The 24294-nt window shown below is 40.7% G+C and overlaps 1 protein-coding gene across 1 annotated transcript in view; it reads left to right on the top strand.

Moving 5' to 3' along the window:
* The window catches only part of LOC140196031 (short transient receptor potential channel 3-like), a 140583-nt gene extending 116807 nt beyond the window's left edge, over nt 1-23776 (top strand). The window contains exons 12-13 of the mRNA XM_072254730.1: nt 594-669; nt 23581-23776. Of these exons, the coding sequence (XP_072110831.1) occupies nt 594-669; nt 23581-23729 (225 nt within the window). The 3' untranslated portion in view covers nt 23730-23776. The remainder of the gene's footprint in view (nt 1-593; nt 670-23580) is intronic.
* The last annotated feature ends 518 nt before the right edge of the window (nt 23777-24294 follow it).

Here is a 24294-nt window from a genome sequence, read left to right as displayed (position 1 = left end):
TGAGAATTGAACCCCAACTGCTGATCAGCAGCACAGAATGGTGTTGTGCTAGCCACTACATTATCGTTTCACGCCTCCTCATTAATAATGTCCTGCTATGGAGATTTCATCGTTAAACAGTGTCTTCCTGTACCCCTGTGTATAGAGGATTTCCTTCTCCAGCAGCCCTAATTTGTTGAGAATATACCTGAAAATCATGGCATCATCTCATATCCCTGGTTGGGTTTGACTTGATGCAACCTCCTCAAAGATTATGTAAATATTTCCAATGGTTGAAAGCAATGATCAACCTCCTCTTAAGAGGAATGGTTTCAATTGGTGCCAGTTAAGTTCCAGTCCTGAAATTGCACTTTACTTAACTACGCGGTGGAGTTGAGTGGAAGGTGAAATCATGTGAGTGAAGCCTATGCATGAATCTCAGACTAAGCTAGCTCATATGAATTACTATTTTAACATAATACATTTGCTTCTTAGTTTTCTACAACCAGTTTAAGCATAATTATTATACACTATGATTTTCATTCTAAGCAGTAATTTTTTTCAGAAATATTCTTTGATATTCTTCTTTTATTAATTCTCTTTGTCTTTCTCAGCAAATAATGAAGCGACTGATTAAACGGTATGTCTTGAAAGCACAAGTTGATAAAGAAAACGATGAGGTTAATGAAGGTAAGGACCAGTAACGTTCAGAAAGATTATTGAACAAAATGTAATTAGGATCTAGTTTTCCCTTGAACTTTATTTTTGAAGTTCATATTTTGCTGTAAAATTCTCCTCTTTCTGATCTATTGCTTACACAAAGCAGTGTCAAGAACTGTGCATTGACACCCTCAGCGTGCTCAGCCATTTGGACATTTGGCTACTGTTAGAAAACCTTTCATGAAAAGTAATGGTGGAATTAATGACACAGACCTTTGTTAATTAACAATCATTCAGCAAGTTCATGTGAACAATACACACTAGTGCGACAGTTAGCACACCGCCTTACAGCACCACTTACAGTAAGATCGGGGTTCAATTCCAGCACTGACTGTGAGGTGTTTGTATGTTTTCCCCGTGACAGTGTGGATTTCCTCCAGGTTCTCTGGTTTCCCACCATGTTCCAAAGACATACGGTTAGGGTTGGTGAGTTGTGGGTAGGGTATGTTGGTGGCAACATGCGGTTAGGGTTACATACACACAACATGCTGGTGGAACGCAGCAGGCCAGGCAGCATCTATAGGAAGAAGGTACAGTCGACGTTTCGGGCCGGGACCTTTCGTCAGAATTAACTGAAAGAAGAGATAGTAAGAGATTTGAAAGTAGGAGGGGGTGGGGGAGACCTGAAATGATAGGAGAAGACAGGAGGGGAGGGGTGGATCTAAGAGCTGGAAAGTAGATGGGCAAAAGGGATACCAGACTAGAGAAGGGAGAGGATCATGGGACGGGAAGCCTGGGGAGAGAGAGAAGGGGGGAGGGGAGCCCGGCGGGTGGAGAGCAGGCAAGGAGTTATAGTGAGAGGGACAGAGGGAGAAAAAAGAGAGAGAGAAAAAAAAGGGGAAAAAATTAAAAAATATATTAAATAAATAAATAAGGGATGGGGTGTGAAGGGGAGGAGGGGCATCAATGGAAGTTAGAGAAGTCAATATTCATGCCATCAGGCTGGAGACTACCCAGACGGAATATAAGGTGTTGTTCCTCCAACCTGAGTGTGGCTTCAACTTGACAGTAGAGGAGGCTGTGGATAGACATGTCAGAATGGGAATGGGATGTGGAATTAAAATGTGTGGCCACTGGGAGATCTTGCTTTCTCTGGCAGACAGAGCGTAAGTGTTCAGCGAAACGGTCTCCCAGCCTGCGTCGGGTCTCGCCAATATATAGAAGCCGCACCATAAAAATATATTATTATTTAATATATTTTTTCCCTTTTTTTCTCTTTTTTTCTCCCTCTGTCCCTCTCACTGTAACTCCTTGCCTGCTCTCCACCTTACTACCTCTTCTTTCAGTTAGTCCTGACGAAGGGTCCTGGCCCGAAACGGCAACTATACCTCTTCCTATAGATGCTGACTGGCCTGCTGCATTCCACCAGCTTTTTGTGTGTGTTGCTTGAATTTCCAGCCTCTGCAGATTTCCTCGTGTATACGGTTAGGGTTGATGAGTTGCGGGCATGTTATGTTGGTGACAGAAGCATGGCAACGATTGTGCAGTACATTCCCCACTGATTTGATTTGAGAAAATGACGCATTTCACATGTGACAAATAAAACCCATTTTTAAACTCTAAAAAAAACCAAACAAGCTGTAAATCTTCATAATTTGCTGATCAATCATTTTTCAGCTGTGAGCAATAACTCGTACTCAACCTCCCTATTGTTTTTATTAATTGATTGAGTCTTACCAATAATTACCCACGAAATAAATTTAAGGTTCTGACACCAGGAACAGTTCAAGTTGTTGAGACACATAACTATATGTAGTACATCCTTCTTTAGTAATTTATAAATTACTGTAACTTTTCTTTTTATAAGTCATCTCTGTTTTTTCTCAGTCCCTTAATTCAGTCTTTCTCTTGCTCATTTTATTCCACCTAATTTGTCACAGCTTCTTTCTCTGTCTGCTTCCTTCCCAATTTTTAATTATCATTGCTTAAGGAGATAAATAATTCACTAAAACTCAAAATTCCAGTAAATGAAAGATGCAAATTGTATTTGAAGTAAAGGATACAGGAAATTGTCTACTTAATGACATGCACTCTAAGATTTACCCAGTTTTAGTGAGGCTGCAGACCTGAGGTGTGCTGAGTTAGACTTTAAACTCATGCTGTACTGATAAGTGACAAAAACAATGAACTTCAACCAACAACTCAGTCTGGCCTTGCCTAGCAATCAAAGATGTCAAACATTTTTATGTTGTTTCTAACACATATAGGTTATGGGTTCATGCCTTGCAGAAATGGGTAACCCACATAGTCACAGGGAGCACGTGCTAAACTCCACACAGGAGCATCCAAGCTTAGGATCAAAGCTAGGCATCTGGGGCACCAGCTGTTGTGTCACTGTGTCACCCAGTGCAAACACTATTAAAACTTAGTCAAAGTGTCAAACATTTAAATATACTCTTTAAATAAATATGACTCCTAAAAGCATTTAAATAAATTCAATTTTCTAAAAAATGTTCATAATACTGCTACTTCTCTGAATTCTTTGCTGCCATTTTGCACCACTGAAATTAATAAGCAAGTGGTTTCCATTAGGTTAGGTCTGATCTGGAGCAGATTGGTGACTGCAATTCCTACAACTTTGTGTTCCCATGGTGTACTCAATGCTCAATATCCAGTCGGACATGTACAGTGAAACATACTGCAGGCAGCCACCACCATCTTTGGGACTTCCCTGTATTTGTGGAAATCCTGAAAAGCACATCTTTCCCTCTCCAGCCCTCTCCGCCTTCCGCAGGGATCGGTCCCTCCGTGACTCCCTGGTCCACACGTCCCTCCCCACGGATCTCCCACCCGGCACTTATCCCTGTAAGCGCAAGTGCTACACCTGTCCCTACACCTCCTCTCTTGCCACCATTCAGGGCCCCAAACAGTCCTTCCAGGCGAGGCAACACTTTGCTTGTGAGTCTGTTGGGGTCATCTATTGCATCCGGTGCTCCTGGTGCGGCCTCCTCTACATCGATGAAACCCGACGCAGATTGGGGGACGGCTTCGTCGAGCACCTCCGCTCCGTCCGCCACAACAGACAGGATCTCCCAGTAGCCACCCACTTCAACTCTGCTTCCCACTCCCATTCAGATATGTCCATACATGGCCTCCTCTACTGCCATGATGAGGCTAAACTCAGGTTGGAGGAGCAACACCTCATATACCGTCTAGGTAGTCTCCAGCCCCTTGGTATGAACATAGAGTTCTCCAACTTCCAGTAATTCCCTCCCCCTCCCTTCCCCATCCCTATGTCACTCTGCCCCCTCCCCCAGCTGCCTATCACCTCCCTCATGGTTCCGCCTCCTTCTACTACCCATTGTGTTTTCTCCTATTCTTTCTTCATCTTTCCTGCCTATCACCTCCCTGCCTCCCCTCCCCCACCCCTTTATCTTTCCCCTTACTGGTTTTTCACCTGGCACCTACCAGCCTTCTCCTTCCCACCCTCCCCCCACCTTCTTTATAGCGCCTCTGCCCCTTCCCTCTCCAGTCCTGACGAAGGGTTCCGGCCCGAAACGTCGACTGATTGTTTCCACGGATGCTGCCCGATCTGCTGAGTTCCTCCAGCGTGTTGTGAGTGTTGCTTTGACCCCAGCATCTGCAGATTATTTTGTATTCCTGAAATTGTAGTTAGCTCGGTAGTGAAATGTCAGAAGGTACCTGGGTAATTACTGATATTTCATTGTAGAACTCAAGCCTATTTGTGCACAACAAGCAGGACACGAGGAGCTAAAGTCTATCACTAGGGCTCCCACTCCCGATTGCTAGACTACAATTGCAAAGCATGCTTATTCCATGTTCGGGCTTGACTCCAGCTTTGCTAGGTTGAAGAACTTACCAACACTACATCCTAAGGGCTGAGCAGCACACACAAAATTCTGGAGAACCTCAGCAGGTCAAGCAGCATCTATGGACGGAAACATTTCAGGCCGAGACCCTTCATCAGGTCCTGTCTGACATTCATTTCTTGTCATCCCATTATAGGAAGGGTGTGAAGGCTTTGAAGAGGGTGCAAAAGAAGTTTACCAGAACGCTGCTTGGATTAGAGAGCATTTCTATAAAAAGCTGGTTAAACTTGGGGTTTCTCTGAGTGGCTGAAGCTGAGGGGAGATCTGACAGAGTTTTATAAGATTATGAGAGACAGAGTTAGGGTAGACAGAATAGTAGGTTTATATGATTATGAGAGGCTAGATAGAGATGCAGTAGCCTAGCAGTTAGTGTAATACTTGCAAGTACCAGCGATCCAGGTTCAATTCCCACTGCTGTCTGTAGGGAGGATGTATGTTCTCCTCATGACTGCATTGGCTTCCTCCGGGTACTCCAGCTTCCTCCCTCATTCCAAGGATGTACAAGTAGGTAAAGGATCAGTACGTTGTTGGGTGTGCTTTATCGACAGCAGAAGCATGGCAACACTTGTGGGCTGCCCCCAGCACGTCGTTGGACTGAGTTGGTCATTGACACAAACGGTGCACTTCACTGTATGTTCAAAAGTTTTGATATAAATGTGGCAAATAAAGCTGACATCTAAGATCACTAAACTTTAGACAGCTGGCATCTTTTCTCCCAGGGTTGAGGTGGCTAATACCGACAGGCATGTATTTAAGGTGAGAAAGAGTAAGTTCGAAGGAGATGGGTGGGGCAAGTTTTTTTTATACAGAGAGTGGTGGGTGTTTGCACTGTGCTACCCGTGCTGGTGATGGTGAAGGTAAATGGGATAGATATGTTCAAAAGGCTGTTAGACAGGCACATGAATGTGAAGGAGATGGAAGGATCTGAACATGGTGTAGACAGAAGAATTAGTTTAGTTGGGCAGGATTACTAATTAGTTTGGAAGAATGTTACAGGCTGAAGGGCCTCTTTCAGTGCTGTATCATTCTATGATCTATGACTTATGTTCGATGTACTGCATATTAATTGAGAAAGTGCTGGAGCCTGTCTGGATTCTGAACAGATGTAGGATGTGCCAGGTCTGAACATCTCAGCTCCTCGCAGCTTTAACAGGTTAAACTAAGTGCCAACACTGCTGTCATGATCCTATAAATAAGGTTCATTTTGTGGCAAATGAATGTCACATCCTTGTAAGGAGGACAGCATCTTAAAATAGAACACAGTTTAGCTGGATTTAAAGGCTCATTCCAGGGCATCCAGGAAGTATCTGGATGAGTTTCCCAGCTATCTTTGGAGTTCTGCCCAATCTAACGTGCTCTCATTAAGCACTGTTAAACTTGTGTCTGGTAAGAGCAGATATAGGGCACAATCTGATCCAATTAAAGATGTGGGTATCCTAAAAGAGAAGTCCAATTGACCTCACACTCATCAACTACAGAGGTATGAGATGTATGGTCAAAAGGATGATGAGTTATTTGTTCCTGTTACTGTCTTATCACGGCCTCCGGACACCCTCTTCTGCAGAGTACCATTTCAGCTACAGTCTCCTATCCACATGGACAGGTCTGATCAATCACATGCAACATTGTTATCCATAGACTCTAGGACTTTTGAGAAAACAGATATTAAGCCAATGGTCTACAAAGCCCTGTTTCCCATATCTTGTCTTTCTTTAAGTATTGGAGTAACCTGCCATTATGCCAGTCTCAAAGAACTCTTCCCATAATCAGAGAACTTCAGAAAATTATAGTTAAGACATCTACAATATTCTCAACTAATTTGTCAAAAAAAGGTTAAATAGGAATCAGCTAGACCTGAGGACTTTAATGTATTATTTTATTCATCATTCTTACCATGCGTAAAGTTAATACCAACAGGTCCTGATTTCTGATTTAATGTTAGTTTTCTTATGGCGTCTGGTGCTCCACGCTCCACTGTAACAACTCATTGGAAAATGATCACTAAACATCTCTGCCATTCTCTGCCTTTCTCCAAAATAATACCATTATCCAAATTAAGGTGTGCTGGCTATTTTATTATAATATGATTAGAATAAATTTGCTAACAACAGGAAGATGCTGGAAATTCAAGCAACACACATCGAAGTTGCTGGTGAACGCAGAAGGATAAATTTGCTATTATTTTATGATAGCATGCAAGTTTGCGGAGCAGGAGATTGTGGCAAGATTTGGAGACAGCTCTTTATGGACTTTACACACTAATTTTAAAAAGCTATCTGGGTCTGTTGGGACTTACCTGAGGAGCAGGAGATTGCTTGGGTTATTAGTAACTTAGCAAAGCTCAACAAAAAAGTTAGGTACAAGCTGAGAAGCCATTGTGGGAGTGACCATTTTATAGAGTGGGAGGCTTTGGCTCAACAGACTTCAGCAAGAACAGCCAGATGCTAAGGGTGCTCAGTCATTTGGAATAATTTATTTGATTGTAGAATTTAAGCTTAAGAATTTGGAGCCAAAGGTATAGCAAATTAGGTAAAAAGAGGCAGGTGGGATAGTAGTTAATGCTAGGAGGATTATGGCTAAAGGTGATGAATTTAGAGCATGGTATATGAAACTACGATGTTGTGGCCATTACAGAGACTTGGTTGAGAGAGGAACAGGAATGGGTGCTCAATGTCCCAGTGTTTTGATGTTTTAGGAAAGATAGGGAGGGAGGTAAAAGAGTGGGGCAGAGTTACACAACAACCAGGGACAATATCACAGCTGCACTTAGAGGAGATGTTATGGAGGACTCGTCCATTCAGTCTGTATGTGTAGAACTCAAAAGTAGGAAGGTTGTAATCACTCTGATAGGATTGTATGACAGACCCTCCAATAGACATTGGGACATTGAGGAACAGGTATACAAGCAGATTAAGGGAAGGTGTAAAAACAATAGGGTTGTTCTCATGGGGGACTTTAGATTTGCTCATGTAAACTGGGACCCTCTGAGTGCAAGTGCTTTGAATAGGACAGAATTTGTTTGGTGCACCGAGGAAAGTTTCTTAAATCAATATGTTGATGCTCCAACAAGTCAAGGGGCTGTGCTGGACATACCTGGGGATACAAATTGACAATAAACTGGACTGGTCAAAGAGCACTGAGGCTGTCTACAAGAAGGGTCAGAGCCGTCTCTATTTCCTAAGGAGACTGAGGTCCTTCAACATCTGCCGGACGATGCTGAGGATGTTCTACAAGTCTGTGGTGGCCAGTGCTATCATGTTTGCTGTTGTGTACTGGGGCAGCAGGCTGAGGGTAGCAGACACCAACAGAATCAACAAACTCATTCGTAAGGCCAGTGATGTTGTGGGGATGGAACTGGACTCTCTAACGGTGGTGTCTGAAAAGAGGATGCTGTCTAAGTTGCATGCCATCTTGGTCAATGTCTCCCATCCACTACATAATGTACTGGGTGGGCACAGGAGTACATTCAGCCAGAGACTCATTCCACCGAGATGCAACACAGAACGTCATAGGAAGTCATTCCTGCCTGTGGCCATCAAACTTTACAACTCCTCCCTTGTAGGGTCAGACACCCTGAGCCAATAGGCTGGTCCTGGACTTATTTCATAATTTACTGGTGTAATTTACATATTACTATTTAACTATTTGTGGTTCTATTACTATTTATTATTTATGATGCAGCTGTAACGAAAACCAATTTCCCCCGGGATCAATAAAGTATAACTATGACTATGACATGGTGCTAGATAATGAGGCTGGCCTAATGATTGACCTTTCAGTGGTTGAGCAGTTAGGCAACAGTGACCACAATTCCTTACATTTTAAGATAGACATAGATTAGGATAAGTAGGACCTTGCGGGAGAGTATTAAACTGAAGCAGGGCAAATTACAAGAGCATTAGGCAGGAACTAGGGAAAATTGATTGGGAATAGCTATTTTGGGGCAGGTCCACATCCAACATGTGGAGGGTGTTTCAAGACCAACTGCAGAGTACAGGACAGATATGTTCCAATCAGCAGGAAGGACAAGGATGGGAAGGTAAGAGAACCTTGGATGTCGAGGGAGGTGATGAATTTAGTCGAGAAGAAAAAGAAGTATGTAAACCTCAGGAAGCTAAAATCAAACAGAGCCCTGAAGAATTATAAAGGAGCCAGAAAAGAACTCAAGAAGGGAATTAGGAAAGCCGAGGTGTGGGGAGTGTGAAAAGTCCTTGGCTAGTAGGATTAAAGAGAATCCCAAGGCATTGTGTACATACATCAGGAGTGAGAGGATAACTGGGGAAAGGGTGGAACCACTCAAGGCTAATGAGAGGAACATTTGCTTAAATGCAAAGGATGTGAGTGAGGTCCTTAATGAGAACTTTACATCAGAATTTAACAAGGACAGGGACGTGGAGGATAGGGAAATCAGTGCTGAGAGTATTAAAATGCTAGAGCACTTTGAGGCTAAGGAGGAAATCATGTTGGGTCTCTTAAAGAGCATTAAAATAGATAAGTCCCCAGGGCCTGATGGGTTGTACCCCAGGTTATTGAGAGAGGCAAGAATAGTTAACTGAGACCTCTGTGTTTATGATGCATATAAATGACCTGGATGAAAATGTAGATGGGTGGATTACTAAATTTGCAGATGATATGAAGATCAATGGGGTTGTGAGTAGCATAGAAAACTGCCAAAGAATACAGTGGAATATAGATCAGTTGCAGATAAGGGTGGAGAAATGGCAGATGGAGTTTAACCCAACTAACTGTGAAGTGTTGCACCTCGGAAGGCCAAATGTAAAGAGACAGTACACTATTAATGGCAAGATCCTTAACAGTGTTGATGAACAGTGGGATCTTGGGGTCCAAGTTCATAGCTCCCTGAAAGTGGCAACACAGATTGATAGGGTGGTAAAGAAGGCTCATAGCATGCTTGCTTTCGTTAAACTCAAAAGTCAGGAATTTATGTTGCAACTTTATAAAACTCTGGTTAGGCCACATATGAACTATTGCACACAAGAGAAAATCTGCAGATGCTGGAAATCCAAGCAACACATACAAAACTCTGGAGACACTCAGCAGGTCAGGCAGCACCTATGGAAAAGAGTAAACATCAATGTTTCACGCTGAAACCCTTCATCAGGACTGGAGAAAAAAGATGGGAAGTCGGAGTAAGAAGGTGGGGGGAGGGGAGGAAGAAATACAAGGTAGAAGGTGATAGGTGAAACTGGGAGAAGGGGAGGGGTGGACGAAGGAGCTGGGAAGTCAATTAATGAAAGAGATGAAGGCTTGGAGAAGGGGGAATCTGATAGGAGAGGGCAGAAGGCCATGGAAGAAAGGGAAGGGGGAAAGCAACACTCACAACACGCTGGAGGAATTCAGCAGGTCAAGCAGCATCCATGGAAAAGATCGGTCGATGTTCCGGGCCGGAACCCTTCGTCAGGACTGACGAAGGGAAGGGGAAGGAGCACCAGAGGGAGGTGATAGGCAGGTAAGGAGATAAGGTGAGAGAGGACAGTTTCAAAGGATATGTGAAGGGAAGATTTTTATGTAGAGAATGGTTGGTGCTTAGAATGAGTTGCCTGGGTGGTGTAAGAGGCAGATACATTAAGTATCTTTAAGATATGTTTAGATTGACACATGAATGTTAGGAAAATGGACGGATATGGACACTGACTTGGCAGAAGAAATTAGTTTTGTTGGCCATTTTATTACTAATTTAATTGGTTTGGCAAAGCATTGTGGGCTGAAGGGCCCATTCCTGTGCTGTGTTGTTCTACGTTCAACATTCTAAGTTCCTTACTCTCTTTGGGAGTGTGTATTCTGCTTGCCACCATTTTATGCTATTCTCAGTGACAAGTAGATGTGTTGTTTTTTTGCTTTTATGTTATTTTTTAACTTAATGTTTGCTCTTACCTATCTAGTCTTTCATGTCAATCTGCTCAACCTTCCTCAGTTTAGACTCTGTTTTATCACATAGAGGACAACCTTATGTAAATAGATAGCTGCTTTCTGTTTCTCTCTTTATAAATCTACATTAATTCATTCAAATTATAATTGCAGTACCATAAAATCATAGCATCATTACCAAAGCACCTTTGAGGAAATGTCTATCCAAATGCTCTTTATTAATGCTTGTGTTACATGCAAACCGGATTTAAATTTACATCACTGGAATCAGAGTAGCACAATTAAATCTTGCTTTGGTTCAAGAGTTTTATTATTAACACACGAAGTAATTTCTGCAAAAACAGATGAACCTATTGGTGTTCAGGCAATAACAGTGTGATACAACAACCTGAAGCCAGCAGTTGGTGTATGTTATTAAAGTGTGTAGATAGATGTAGTGACCCCTGCATCGTAGGAATTTAATTTCCTCCAAAGCTCAGCATCATTGCAGATGTGCGGGAATGTGTCTGTAATTCTCAATGCTGGGTGTTTTCCCAGCTTTTTTTAAGGCTCAGTTGAAACTGGAGCAGGTGATTTGAAAATGTAACCTTTTTGAGATATGAGGTGATATTGCTTACACAAGAGAAAGTTAATGCAGTAATGGTCAAAGGCATTGAAAGGAGCTTTCTGATATTTAAACATTAAAACACTATTTATATTTTGGCAGTGAACTTTATTTCTGTTTACATCACTGAAATAAATTAAAAGCAAAATATCTTAATCTGTTAATGCAGGCAGTATTATGGATTAAAGATGAAATTACAAAACTTAGATTAGAAGGCAGGTACTTGTAAGCATTTTCTAATTCATTCAATAAAGGGAGATAGACATCACTAGCAGGACAGTGTCTGTTACTCTTCACTGATTGCCAAATTGTCAGTAAACTGCTTTCTGGAATTGCTGCCAGCTTTGCTGTAAAATTGCTTCTGCAGTGCTCTAAATTGACAGTCCAGGATTGTGACTTGGTAATGATGAAGGGATGTTGGCAAATTTCCAGAGGTGGTGTTCTCATGCACATCATGCCATTGTTCTTCAGGATGGTGTAGATCAAAGCTTAGAAATGGCTGATCAAAGTCCAAAGTAAATTTATTATCAAAGTATATATCTGTCACTGTGCACATACATCTCCTGATGCCTCAGCACCACAGATTTTGATCTGGCTGGTTTGAAACGCATCCGAGCCCACTCCACCAGCTTTTCGAGCCCCTGCAGATTCCACCGGCAGCCTGGGACTGACCATATACAACCCTAAAATTCATTTTCTTGTGGGCATTCACTGTAAATACAAAGAACCACAATAAGTGCAGTTCAAGATGGCACTAGTGAAGCTCAGCAACTGCTCGCCGGTGGCAAATGAAACAAAGAAAACAACTAAATACTTTATTAATAACACTCTTTCTGGTTAACGATCACTGCCAACAATAGACTGAACCTTCCCTAACGGAGTTGAGTTTTGAATCGCCTGTATGACCTGGCATTTTTACGGTGGGAACTGAAGTCTCAAAGGTGCAGAATGGGCTCCTGCTCCTCCTTCCTGATGCCAGCAGTGAGAAGAGAGCATGGGCTTGTTGGTGGGGTCCTTCCTGATGCCAGCAGTGAGAAGAGAGCATGGGCTTGTTGGTGGGGACCCTTGCTGGTAAATGTTGATTTTGTGCAACAGCACACCTTGTAAGTGAGCTCAATGATGGGGAGGGCTTTACCTGTGATGGGACTGTGCTGTATCCACTACTTTTTGTAGACTTTGTCATTCAAGGGCATTGGTTGCTAAATGCTCGTGAATTATGATATGTATCTAGCAATTAGAAACATAAATTCATTGTGTGCTGGCTTTCAGTTTTCCCTACTGGGAACAAGAATCATTATGCAAGTCAGCCATCTGGTTCATCAGCATAGGTCACACAGAATTGGAGCTAACAAAAAGGCAATATAAAGACTGTGCTACTAATTTATGGGTTTTATCCAAGAGGCAAAAGTGACGTGTATGAGGAATAAACACCTTTATGTTTGAACCATTTACCATAAAAAGATTATTTTGTGTAACATATGTATTTTAAGAGCTTTGTGTGCTATTCAATTCCAAATTAATTGAACATTCACACATTTATGATATGAAATATAACTGACAATTTACTTGGCAGGACATTAAACCATGGGCAACCAACAGCAAATAGTATTAAGCAGATTGGGCACAGTGTAATGTCAACTGGTCTGTAGAGTAGGTCTGACACCAGCTTATCATTTAGAGCTCAACAGTCCAAGTAGCGGCTCTTTATCCTCATATAGCTAAATGATTGTGCCCATTCATCCATCTGTCTGCTCTAAGACCATGAATTCTCTGATACAGGAATGTTCAATTAGCACAACAAAAGTGGAGGACAGATTTATCGGTTTTCTAAATCTTGTTAATGAGTTTGTCCTCTCACAAATACTTTCTGAGGACAGACCTAACCATTCTTAAAGACTTTCAATCTTGGTAACATTGTCAGATAGCAGGGTTCCAAAAGAAAAGCTAACGCTTGCATAAATAAATACTTAACATTTTTTTATTATTAACAATGCTTAACAATAGCTTATTGTCTATTTGAAAAATTCAGGGCTGGTACTGGGTCCTTCACAGTGGGACAGGAATTTTGGTTCACCGTGAATTATGCACTCTTTTTGAAGGCAGGACTAAATATTCCATGGAAGTAATTGGTTTATTATTGTCTTGTGTATCTGCTTGCCATCCATACAGATAATTTCAAAACACAAGTACATCAAGAGGGTACAAAGGGAAAAGCAATGACAGAGAAATATAAGCAGATGCAGAGAAAAATGAACAAAATGCAGAGAAAATGCAAGCAGACAATAAAGTGCCAAGGCAATGACAAGTTTGATTGAGAGATCAAAAGCAGTTCATGAGAACAAGGAGGATTAGCCATCATGGGAAATATTCCTTTAGATTGAAAAATTGTTTTTGTCACATTTTATTAAAAGAAAGATGAAAAGGGACTCAGTGAATTACAGTCCAGTTAACCTAACATCTCTGGCTGGGAAATTACTGTTGTTAATAGGGTGATGGAAAGGTTAGAGAGTTTTCAGTGTGGATTTGTATTGGACCGATCCTGCAATCGTTGTTTTATATTGAATGGGGATTGTGGATAGGGGAATGACTTTGAAATGCTTACTGAGTTTACCCACAGAGTCTGCAGGACCACTGTACGTCTGCTCTCCATTCAAGGGCAGTGCAGCTTTGGAAAATCTTAAGTCCAGCTTTCTCATTTTTTCCATTTATAACTTCTTCCTGCAATCACAATGTACAGTACATTCCGAAGATACAGCCTGGCTTTAGTTTGTGCATACTAACTATACATGATGATAGCAGTGCATAATATTTTCTGCCTAATAAGGCTTGCAACCAGCTTATTAATGCTGGGTGTAAATGCAATCATGTGAATAGCATAGAGTTAGATTATTGCCTGTGTCAAAATTAATGGGCAACCCCATTCCCCAGCCACACTGTCAGGTGCCATCACACATTTCTTTCCTCTCGTGTCTAAAAACCTCAAGACATCTTAAAGCACTTCATGCTCGATGACTATTTTTGAGGTGCTGTAACCAGAAGAAATGCACCACCTGATATATGCACAGCAAATTCCACAGAATGAAACAAGTAATGAATTAAACTGTGATGGAAGGTGTTACATTTGTTCTTTAACAAGGACAAACTTGCATGGGTAAAAAACACCAGAACTATTTTATTTTACAGATTTATAGAATGGCTTCAGCTGGACCTTATTTTACTCTGGGCCTTCGGCCCACCAAGGGCACGTGTCTGTCTGCCTGTGTCCCATTGACCAAGTCATTTCAGTTCCGGGTGAACCACCCACACTGCACACTGGGAAATGAAGTTCTTTATTATGTACACAGAGGGACTGGATTGACTGTGAGATAAATATTCCAAAGTCAGCGGTGGAATGATGCAGCTCTTGTTTATGTCCTGCCAACCAAGTGTCCGTTTAGTTTACAAGCTGAAGACTGTAGAGTAGGGATTGATTTGTAACCTTTTAACTCAGAGACACAAGCACTGTCACTGAACCAAAGCCCACTCTTTGGTTTAAGATAAAAGCAGTCTTGGAACAAGTGTATCAGAATCCAATATTATGATTGAATATTCAGATTCTAGATTATGACTCCTTTTTTTCAGTCTCTTGTATTTTGAGACATTTACACTTAATATTACCTGTTGACCTACATAATGACTTCCAAATGTCACAAGTTAAGAAATTAAAAAGATTCTTTAAGCAAGTTACTCAACAATTTTTTTCTTTGGCTCCTCCCAGTTTCTCCAAACTTGAGGGGTAGCCATGGGCATCCACGTGGGCCCCAGCTATGCCTGCCTCTTCATTGGCGATGCAGAACAGTCCATGTTCAAAGCCTTTCCTGGTAATTCTCCCCAACTCTTCCTCTGCCACACTGACAACTGCATTGGTGCTGCTTCATGCACCCATGCTGAGCTCATCAATTTCATTAACTTTCCCTCTAACTTCCAACCTGCCCTGAAATTCACTTGGTCCATTTCTGACACCTTCCTCCTCTTTCTTGATCTCTCTGTTTCCATCTCTGGAGTCAAACTGTCAACTGGCTTCTTTTATAAACCTTCTGATTCCCATGGTTATCTTGATTATGCCTCTTCCCACCCTATCTCCTGTAAAAACACTATTCCCTTTTCTCAGTTGCTTCATATCCACTGCATCGGTTCCCAGGACACAACTTTCCATTCCAGGACATCAGAGATTATGTCCTCAAAGAATGGGGTTTCCCTCCCTCCACTATTGAGGCTGCCTCCACCCGCATCTCCTCCATTTCCCGTACACTTCTCACCCCATCTCCCCACCGCCTTAACGGTGATAGAGTTCCTCTTGTCCTTACCGAGACCTGAAGAAGGTCTCAGCCCAAAACTTAACTGTTTATTCATTTCCATGGATGCTGCCTGACCTGCTGAGTTCCTCCAGCATATTTTGTGTGTGTTACTCTTTTATGACTTGTTTTAAATATTCTCATTCTATGAGCTCAGTGGAAGACATTCAGGGAGGCGATAATGAAGTAATGGCATGAAATAAGGCCTTTGTTGAAGTTACAGAGAACTTTACCAAGAGATAATGTTGCAGCTATATAGGACCCTGGTCAGACCCTACTTGGAGTACTGTGCTCAGTTCTGGTCGCCTCACTACAGCAACGATGTGGAAACCATAGAAAAGGTGCAGAGGAGATTTGCGAGGATGTTGCCTGGATTGGGGAGCATGCCTTATGAGAATAGGTTGTGTGAGCTCGGCCTTTTTTTCCTTGGAGCGACAGAGGATGAGAGGTGACTTGATAGAGGTGTATAAGATGATGAGAGGCATTGATCGTGTGGATAGTCAGAGGCTTTTTTTCCCAGGGCTGAAATGGCTAGCACAAGAGGGCACAGTTTTAAGGTGCTTGGAAGTGGGTACAGAGGAGATGTCAGGGGTAAGTTTTTTACGCAGAGAGTAGTGAGTGCGTGGAATGGGCTGCCAGCAATGGTGGTGGAGGCGGATACGATAGGGTCTTTTAAGAGACTCCTGAGCAGGTATATGGAGCTCAGAAAAATAGAGTGCTATAGGTAACCCTAGGTAATTTCTCATGTAAGGACATGTTCGGCACAGCTTTGTGGGCTGAAGGGCCTGTATAGTGCTGTAGGTTTTCTTTTTCTTTTCTTTCTTTTTCAATCTTTTTATTAATTTCGAAGTATAGAAACAAAACATAGCAATAATACAAATAGTAGGAGAAATATTGTTACACTTAGGAAAAGTAATTGTAAAATCAAATAGTGTAAGTTAACAAAGCTCCTAATCATGTAGAACTGACAACGGATAATACAAATCAAAAAAAAACTGGAAAAAAAAATCATGAAAAAGAAAAAAAAAACAAACCCCATCCCCAAAGAAAAACAGAATTAATCAACTAAACTAAAAGACTTGGGCAAAACTAACAACTTAAAAATGGAAAAGAAGAAAACCTTAGTGTCGACGACTCCATTCTCCTCCAACAAAAGTACAGAGAGATAAAACAAGTTTGGAAATGATCAAGTTACATCAAGTGAAAATACTGAATGAATGGCCTCCAGGTTTTTTCAAACTTAATGGAAGGGTCATAAACTGCACTTCTAATTTTCTCCAAATTCAAACACACCATAGTTTGTGAAAACCAATGAAATACCTTAGGAGGGTTAATCTCTTTCCAATTCAGCAAAATGGACCTTCTAGCCATTAAAGTAAGAAATGCAATCATCCTTCATGATGAAGAGGTTAAATTATTTAAGTCTATCATTGGTAGTCCAAAGATAGCGGTAATTGGATGAGGTTGTAAGTCTATGTTTAGGACCGTTGAAATAATATCAAAAGTATCTTTCCAATATTTCTCCAACAAGGGACATGACCAAAACATGTGGGTTAAAGAAGCTATCTCGGAATGACATCTGTCACATATTGGATTAATATAAGAGTAATAACGAGATAGTTTATCTTTGGACGTATGAGCCCTGTGCACTACTTTAAACTGTATCAACCTATGCTTAGCACATACAGAGGATGAATTCACCAACTGAAGAATTTTTTCCCATTTTTCAGTCAGTATATTAATCTCAAGTTCTCTTTCCCAGTCAGCTTTAATTTTATTAGAAGCATCAGGACATAAATTCATAATTATATTACATATAATTGCTACTACACTTTTCTGAGAGAGATTTAAATCTAAGATTTTTTCCAAAATGTCCATTGGATATGGGTGTGGAAAATTAGGGGAAACAGTAATTAAAAAGTTTCTATTCTGTAAATATCTAAAAAAGTGAGATCTGGGTAAATTATATTTATTAGAGAGTTGATCAAAAGACATAAAACAATTATCCAAAAATAAATCGCAAAAAGATATTATACCTTTGGTTTTCCAATCAAAGTAAGCTTGATCCATCGTGGAAGGTTGAAAAAGAAAATTTGATATAATGGGACTTGCTAGAATAAATTGATTAAACCCAAAAAATCTTCGGAATTGAAACCATATACGTAAAGTATGTTTAACTATTGGGTTATTCATTTGTTTATATAATTTAAAAGAAGTAAAAGGAAGTGAAGTTCCTAAAACCGAACCCAAGGAAAGCCCTTGTAATGAATTAGACTCAAGATTTACCCAATGAGGGATTAAAGATACGTCCAAATCTCGTAACCAAAATTTTAAATATCGAATATTAATTGCCCAGTAATAAAATCTAAAATTCGGGAGGGCGAGCCCCCCCTCCTTTTTAGATTTCTGTAGATACCTTTTACCTAACCTAGGATTTTTATTCTGCCAAATATATGAGGAAATTTTTGAATCTACGTTATCAAAAAAAGATTTTGGGATGAAAATTGGAACCGATTGGAATATATACAAAAATTTGGGCAAAATGATCATCTTAATAGCATTAATCGGACCAATCAAAGACAAAGAGATTAGCGACCATTTGGTAAATAAAAGTTTAATCTGATCAATTAAAGGTAAAAAATTAGCTTTAAATAAATCTTTATATTTTTTCGTAATTGTTATCCTTAAATATATAAATGAATCAGTAACCAATTTAAATGGTAAACGTCCATAAGTAGGTACATGCTTGTTTAAAGGGAATAATTCACTCTTATTAAGATTCAATTTGTAACCAGAGAAGTTACTAAATTGAGCTAACAGATCTAAAATAGCAGGAATTGACTTCTCCGGGTTAGAGATGTATAACAACAAATCATCTGCATATAATGATAATTTATGTATTTCGTTTCCACGGGTAATACCAACAATATTTGGCGAGTCACGAATAGCAATTGCTAAAGGTTCAAGAGCAATATTGAATAGTAAAGGACTAAGAGGGCAACCTTGCCTGGTGCCACGAAAAAGACAAAAAAAAGATCTATAATTATTTGTACAAACCGAGGCTACCGGGGAGTAATATAACAATTTAATCCAAGATATAAATGTCAAATTAAAATTAAATTTCTCAAGAATATTAAATAAATAAGGCCATTCAATTCTGTCAAAGGCTTTCTCAGCATCTAAGAGATAATACATTCCGGGGTAGTAAATGAGGGGGTAAGGTTTTCTATGTTTCTATGTTAACTGATGCTGTCAAAAACTCAGAAAAAAAAATAAAAACTTCAGTGAAGATATTAAACTGAAAGTAGAGATGAAAAGAGAAAGCACAAAGAAATTATTGATAAGTTAAATCAAGGAAAGTCAAATGCAACAAAAAAAATGTAACAGAGTAGTTAAGGATAATTATAGTCATAGTCATACTTTATTGATCCCGGGAGAAATTGGTTTTTGTTACAGTTGCACCATAAATAATAAATAGTAATAAAACCATAAATAGTTAAATAGCAATGTGTAAATTATGCCAGGAAATAAGTCCAGGACCAGCCTATTGTCTCAGGGTGTCTGACCCTCCAAGGGAGGAGTTGTAAAGTTTGATGGCCACAGGCAGGAATGACTTCCTGTGACGGTCAGTGCTGCATCTTGGTGGAATGAGTCTCTGGCTGAATGTACTCCTGTGCCCAACCAGTACATTATGTAGTGGATGGGAGACATTGTCCAAGATGGCATGCAACTTGGACAGCATCCTCTTTTCAGACACCACCGTCAGAGAGTCCAGTTCCATCCCCACAACATCACTGGCCTTACGAATGAGTTTGTTGATTCTGTTGGTGTCTGCTACCCTCAGCCTGCTGCCCCAGCACACAACAGCAAACATGATAGCACTGGCCACCACGGACTCGTAGAACATCCTCAGCATCGTCCGGCAGATGTTAAAGGACCTCAGTCTCCTCAGGAAAGAGAGATGGCTCTGACCCTTCTTGTAGACAGCCTCAGTGTTCTTTAACCAGTCCAGTTTATTGTCAATTCATACCCCAGGTATTTGTAATCCTCCATGTCCATACTGACCCCCTGGATGGATAAAGGGGTCACCGGTACCTTAGCTCTCCTCAGGTCTACCACCAGCTCCGTAGTCTTTTTCACATTATGCTGCAGATAATTCTGCTCACACCATGTGACAAAGTTTCCTACCGTAACCCTGTACTCAGCCTCATCTCCCTTGCTGATGCATCCAACTATGGCAGGGTCATCGGAAAACTTCTGAAGATGACAAGACTCTGTGCAGTAGTTGAAGTCTGAGGTGTAAATGGTGAAGAGAAAGGGAGACAACACAGTCCCCTGTGGAGCCTCAGTGCTGCTGATCACTCTGTCGGACACGCAGTGTTGCAAGCACACGTACTGTGGTCTGCCAGTCAGGTAATCAAGAATCCATGACAACAGGAAAGCATCCACCTGAATCACTGTCAGCTTCTCCCCCAGCAGAGCAGGGCGGATGGTGTTGAACCCACTGGAGAAGTCAAAAAACACGACCCTCACAGTGCTCGCTGGCTTGTCCAGGTGGGCGTAGACACGGTTCAGCAGGTAGACGATGGCATCCTCAACTCCTAGTCGGGGCTGGTAGGCAAACTGGGGGGAACCTAAGTGTGGCCTGACCATAGGCCAGAGCAGCTCCAGAACAAGTCTCTCCAGGGTCATCATGATGTGGGAGGTCAATGCCACCGGTCTGTAGTCATTGAGGCCGCTGGGGCGCGGCGTCTTCACACAGGGACGAGGCAGGACGTCTTCCACAGCACAGGAACCCTCCGGAGCCTCAGGCTCAGGTTGAAGACATGGCGAAGTACTCCACATAGCTGAAGGGCACAAGCTTTGAGCACCCGGTACTGACACTATCCAGTCCTGCAGCCTTGCTTCGGTTGAGACGTTTCAGCTGTCTTCTCACCTGTTCAGCTGTGAAGCCCACCATGGTGGTTTCATGTGGGGAAGGGGTATAGTCATGAGAGCAGGGTGGGGGACTGTGAGGAGGGGTAGGAGGGGAGAGTGGAATATGTGTTGGTTGGGGGCCGACAACCGATGACTCATATGGGGGATGGGCAGGGGCCACAATGTCAAATCTGTTAAAGAACAGGTTAAGTTCATTGGCCCTGTCCACACTGCCTTCCGCTCCTCTGTTGCTAGTTTGCCGGAACCCAGTGATGGTCCTCATCCCCCTCCAGACCTCTCTCATGTTGTTCTGCTGGAGTTTCCATTCAAGCTTCCTCCTGTACCTGTCTTTAGCCTCCCTGATCCTGGCTTTCAGGTCCCTCTGTATTGCCCTCAGTTCCTCCCTATTTCCATCTCTAAACACCCTCTTTTTAGCGTTCAGGATGTCCTTAATGTCCTTTGTTACCCATGGCTTGTTATTTGAATAGCAAATAAAATGTTCTTGTCGGAACATTCCTCTCCATGTGGCTAACAGAGTGCCTGCCAGTCTGTCACCTTAAAACAACCCTGGAGTGCCTCATAAGTCTCCTCCGACCATTTTCTCACTGTCCTCGAGGTTGCAGGTTTACTCTCCACCAGAGACACGTAGCAGGGTTTTAGATGCACCATGTTGTGATCTGACCTTCTCAGTGGGGGGAGGGGAGAGGAGCTGTATGCATCCTTAACGTTAGCGTACATCAAATCCAGAGTCCTCTCCCCTCTGGTTGTACAGCTCACATACTGCGTGAAGTTTGGCAGTGTTCTAGCCATGGTAACCTGGTTGAAGTCACCCGAGATGGTAATGAGGGCAGTCAGGTGCTGGGTTTGTAGTCTGGCTATGACGGTGTAAATGATGTTACACGCTGATGTCGGGTTGACAGAGGGAGGGATGTACACAACAACCACAATTGCATGCGAGATTTCCCTTGGCAAATAATATGGCCGGAGTCCAACAGCTGAGCCTAATATGCATAGACACAAAAGATATGTACGCAGACTTCAGTGAGTAAAATGGTGGTGATATAAACATGGTAGATGAGAAACAGGACAAGGAAATGTTGCATTTGGTAAGGAAATATTAAGTTGTTTAAAATCTTTGTAAATACATGCTAGAATGAAATAAATATTTCTGGCTGTTCAGAAAGACAAGGAAGGAGATCATGGAAATTCTGCACATCATTTACCAATCCTTTCTGGCTATGGAATAGATTGTTGCATATCAGTAAAGAAGGGGATGGATTGATTCTTTGCAGGCATTTGCATACACTTGTATGGAAAATCTTCATTTAAAAAGGTGGTGTTCAACCGAGGATAGTCAGGATAGAGTCTGTTAATGGAAACCATTAACACGTTGTCTGACTGACAATATTGTTGTCTGACTAACAATTGAACTTTTTGAAGAGGTGATAAAAAGATCAAAGAGATCTTCCAAGTGGATTTTAGTAAGTCTTTTGACAAACTGGAACAAGACAAATTAGTCAGAAAATTGAAAAGTAACAGGACAGATCTAAAACTGTCACCGTTCCAGGAAGCAATGAAAATTGAAAAGTAACAGGACAGATCTAAAACTGTCACCGTTCCAGGAAGCAATGAGTATCATTTGTTGGTATTTTAGTGCCCATTAGGCTATCTGCATTGATTCCCTGGGATTCCGAACATATATCAGTGACAAATGAATGAACCCCAGTCAAGATGTTTGCAGAGAATACAGAGCAGCAAAGTAGTTAAAACCAAGAATTAATCGTTAAGAGGCATGAGGTCAGGTCTCACTATGGCAAATAGGGAATTAAAATTAGATAATTAAATAATATTTATTTATTGATTGATTGATTAAGATAGAGCACGAAATAGACCTGTCAGGCCCTTCGAACCATGCCGGCCAGCAATAGCCCAATTTAATCCAAGCCTATCAAAGAACAATTTACAAGCCTACCAACCAGTATGTCTTTAGACTGTGGGAGGAAATTGGAGCACCTGGAGGAAACCCACACAGTCACAGGGAGAATGTGCAAACTCCTTACAGGCAGGTACCTAGGTTGCTGATACTGTAAGGTGTTGTGCTAACACCCTGTGACACCCCAAATTAATATAAACCCAGTATTAGTAGTCCATCAAATTTACAGTACTAATCACACACCATCCTGAGTGGGAAATATTTCTTTTTTTTTGTAATTTATTTTTTCTTGAATTTCATCATCAAACAAACATTTCCACAAGATGTATTTCAGACACTGTACATATATATCATATAATCATATTTGTCACAAATCTCCACATAATACTTATCTGAGGTATACATTTATAGAAAGGAGAGGAAAGAAAGAACAATCAAAAGAAGAAAACTATGTACAGAGTAGGGAGTGATTTTTTTACAACATATTCATTGACTTGTGAGAATAAAATCAGGCCTATGAGGTGTAATGTAGTTAAACCATTTTTTCCAGTATGAATAAAACTGTTCCAACTTACGATTAACAGATGCTGTTATCTTCTCCATTTTGTAAGTGTCCATTGTAATTTCCATCCATACATTTAAAGTTAGGCTCTCCTGTGATAACCATTTCCTGGTAAGAGTCTTTTTACCAGCCACCAACAGTACATTCATTAAATATTTATCTCTTTTCAACCATTCTTGAGGTATATACCCAAAATATATGGTCTTACTCTCTAAGGGTATTTCACATTTATAGGTGTCTTGTAGGGCATTATGTATCCCAATACTGTACTATGGATACATTCACCCAAAGCATCACTGTGTTCAAGGGTGGTTCACTACATCTCCTCAAAGGGCATTTAGAGATGGACAATAAATGTTGCCTTTATCAGTGTTGCCCATATTTCATAAAAATGTCAATCTGATCTCATTTACTTTTATGTGATTCCAGACTAAATCATTCCCTGGCCTGCAAATAAACTCCCAAACCAAAAATATACAATAAATAAAACCTTGATAAAGTCTACTTTCCATAAATGAGCTAAAAAGTAAAACAAGAATTTAACACATGGGAGTAGGCAATGTGAAGAGGTAAAAGTAAGGAATACAGAAATAAATGAAAGTTAATGAATCCATCTTTGGCAACAGGGTGAATAGTATTGAATTTGCCTGTAACAGGATAACTTCAGTTTCAATTTGTATCTACTATTTCTGACTACATTGCACTGTGTATATTTTCTACTGTTCTTTTCCACGTCTTAGTTCTTCAAATCAATATTTGTTTTACAGTTTTCTCCTTGGTGTCCTCACTAACATTACACCCATATTTTCCAGGTGAACTTAAAGAAATCAAACAGGATATCTCAAGCCTTCGATATGAACTTCTGGAAGACAAGTCTCAAGCAACTGAGGAGCTGGCTTTCCTCATTCAAAAGCTTGGTGAAAAGCTTAATACCTGTCTGTCAAAACAAAAACATCAGTGATTAAATCAGAATATTGATCAATATATGGAAATACAGAACAGCACAACTTAATGGCAATAATATTTATAAATAAAAAAATTGCGAGTTAGCATATTGTCTACTTAGCATCTCTAGAATATAATAGTTAATTCATATACTAATAAACACAATTCAGTCAAAAATACTGTCCTTACAATTGCCTAAAGTTCATATAGTTGTCAATACTGAAGGACTTCAATGCTGAATGAATTGTATTCTCATTTATAGCTGTCTGAAAGATTTATTAACTAGCTTGTAATCATATCAGAAATTATTAGCCACACTACTTACACCAAGATTGCAAGTTTAGTCATGTATAAATTTCACATACAGTAGCTTATCCTATCTTTTATTGGTGTCTTTGATACCAATTGAACAAACGATATATATATTAGAGTACAAAATTTTCTGTGAGATATGAAACAAACTAAATTAATTTACATTTCATTAACAACCACTTTTAATAGTAATTCATCAAATACATTTGCTATCCATGTTATGTGAAACTTGCATATGGCATAGAGTGGGAGCATTTGGCCCATCATGG

The sequence above is a fragment of the Mobula birostris genome, chromosome 4, assembly GCF_030028105.1.
Source record: "Mobula birostris isolate sMobBir1 chromosome 4, sMobBir1.hap1, whole genome shotgun sequence".
NCBI classification, from domain to species: domain Eukaryota; kingdom Metazoa; phylum Chordata; class Chondrichthyes; order Myliobatiformes; family Myliobatidae; genus Mobula; species Mobula birostris.
Note: the sequence above shows the minus strand (reverse complement) of the source record. Positions and strands in the feature narration are given on the sequence as shown.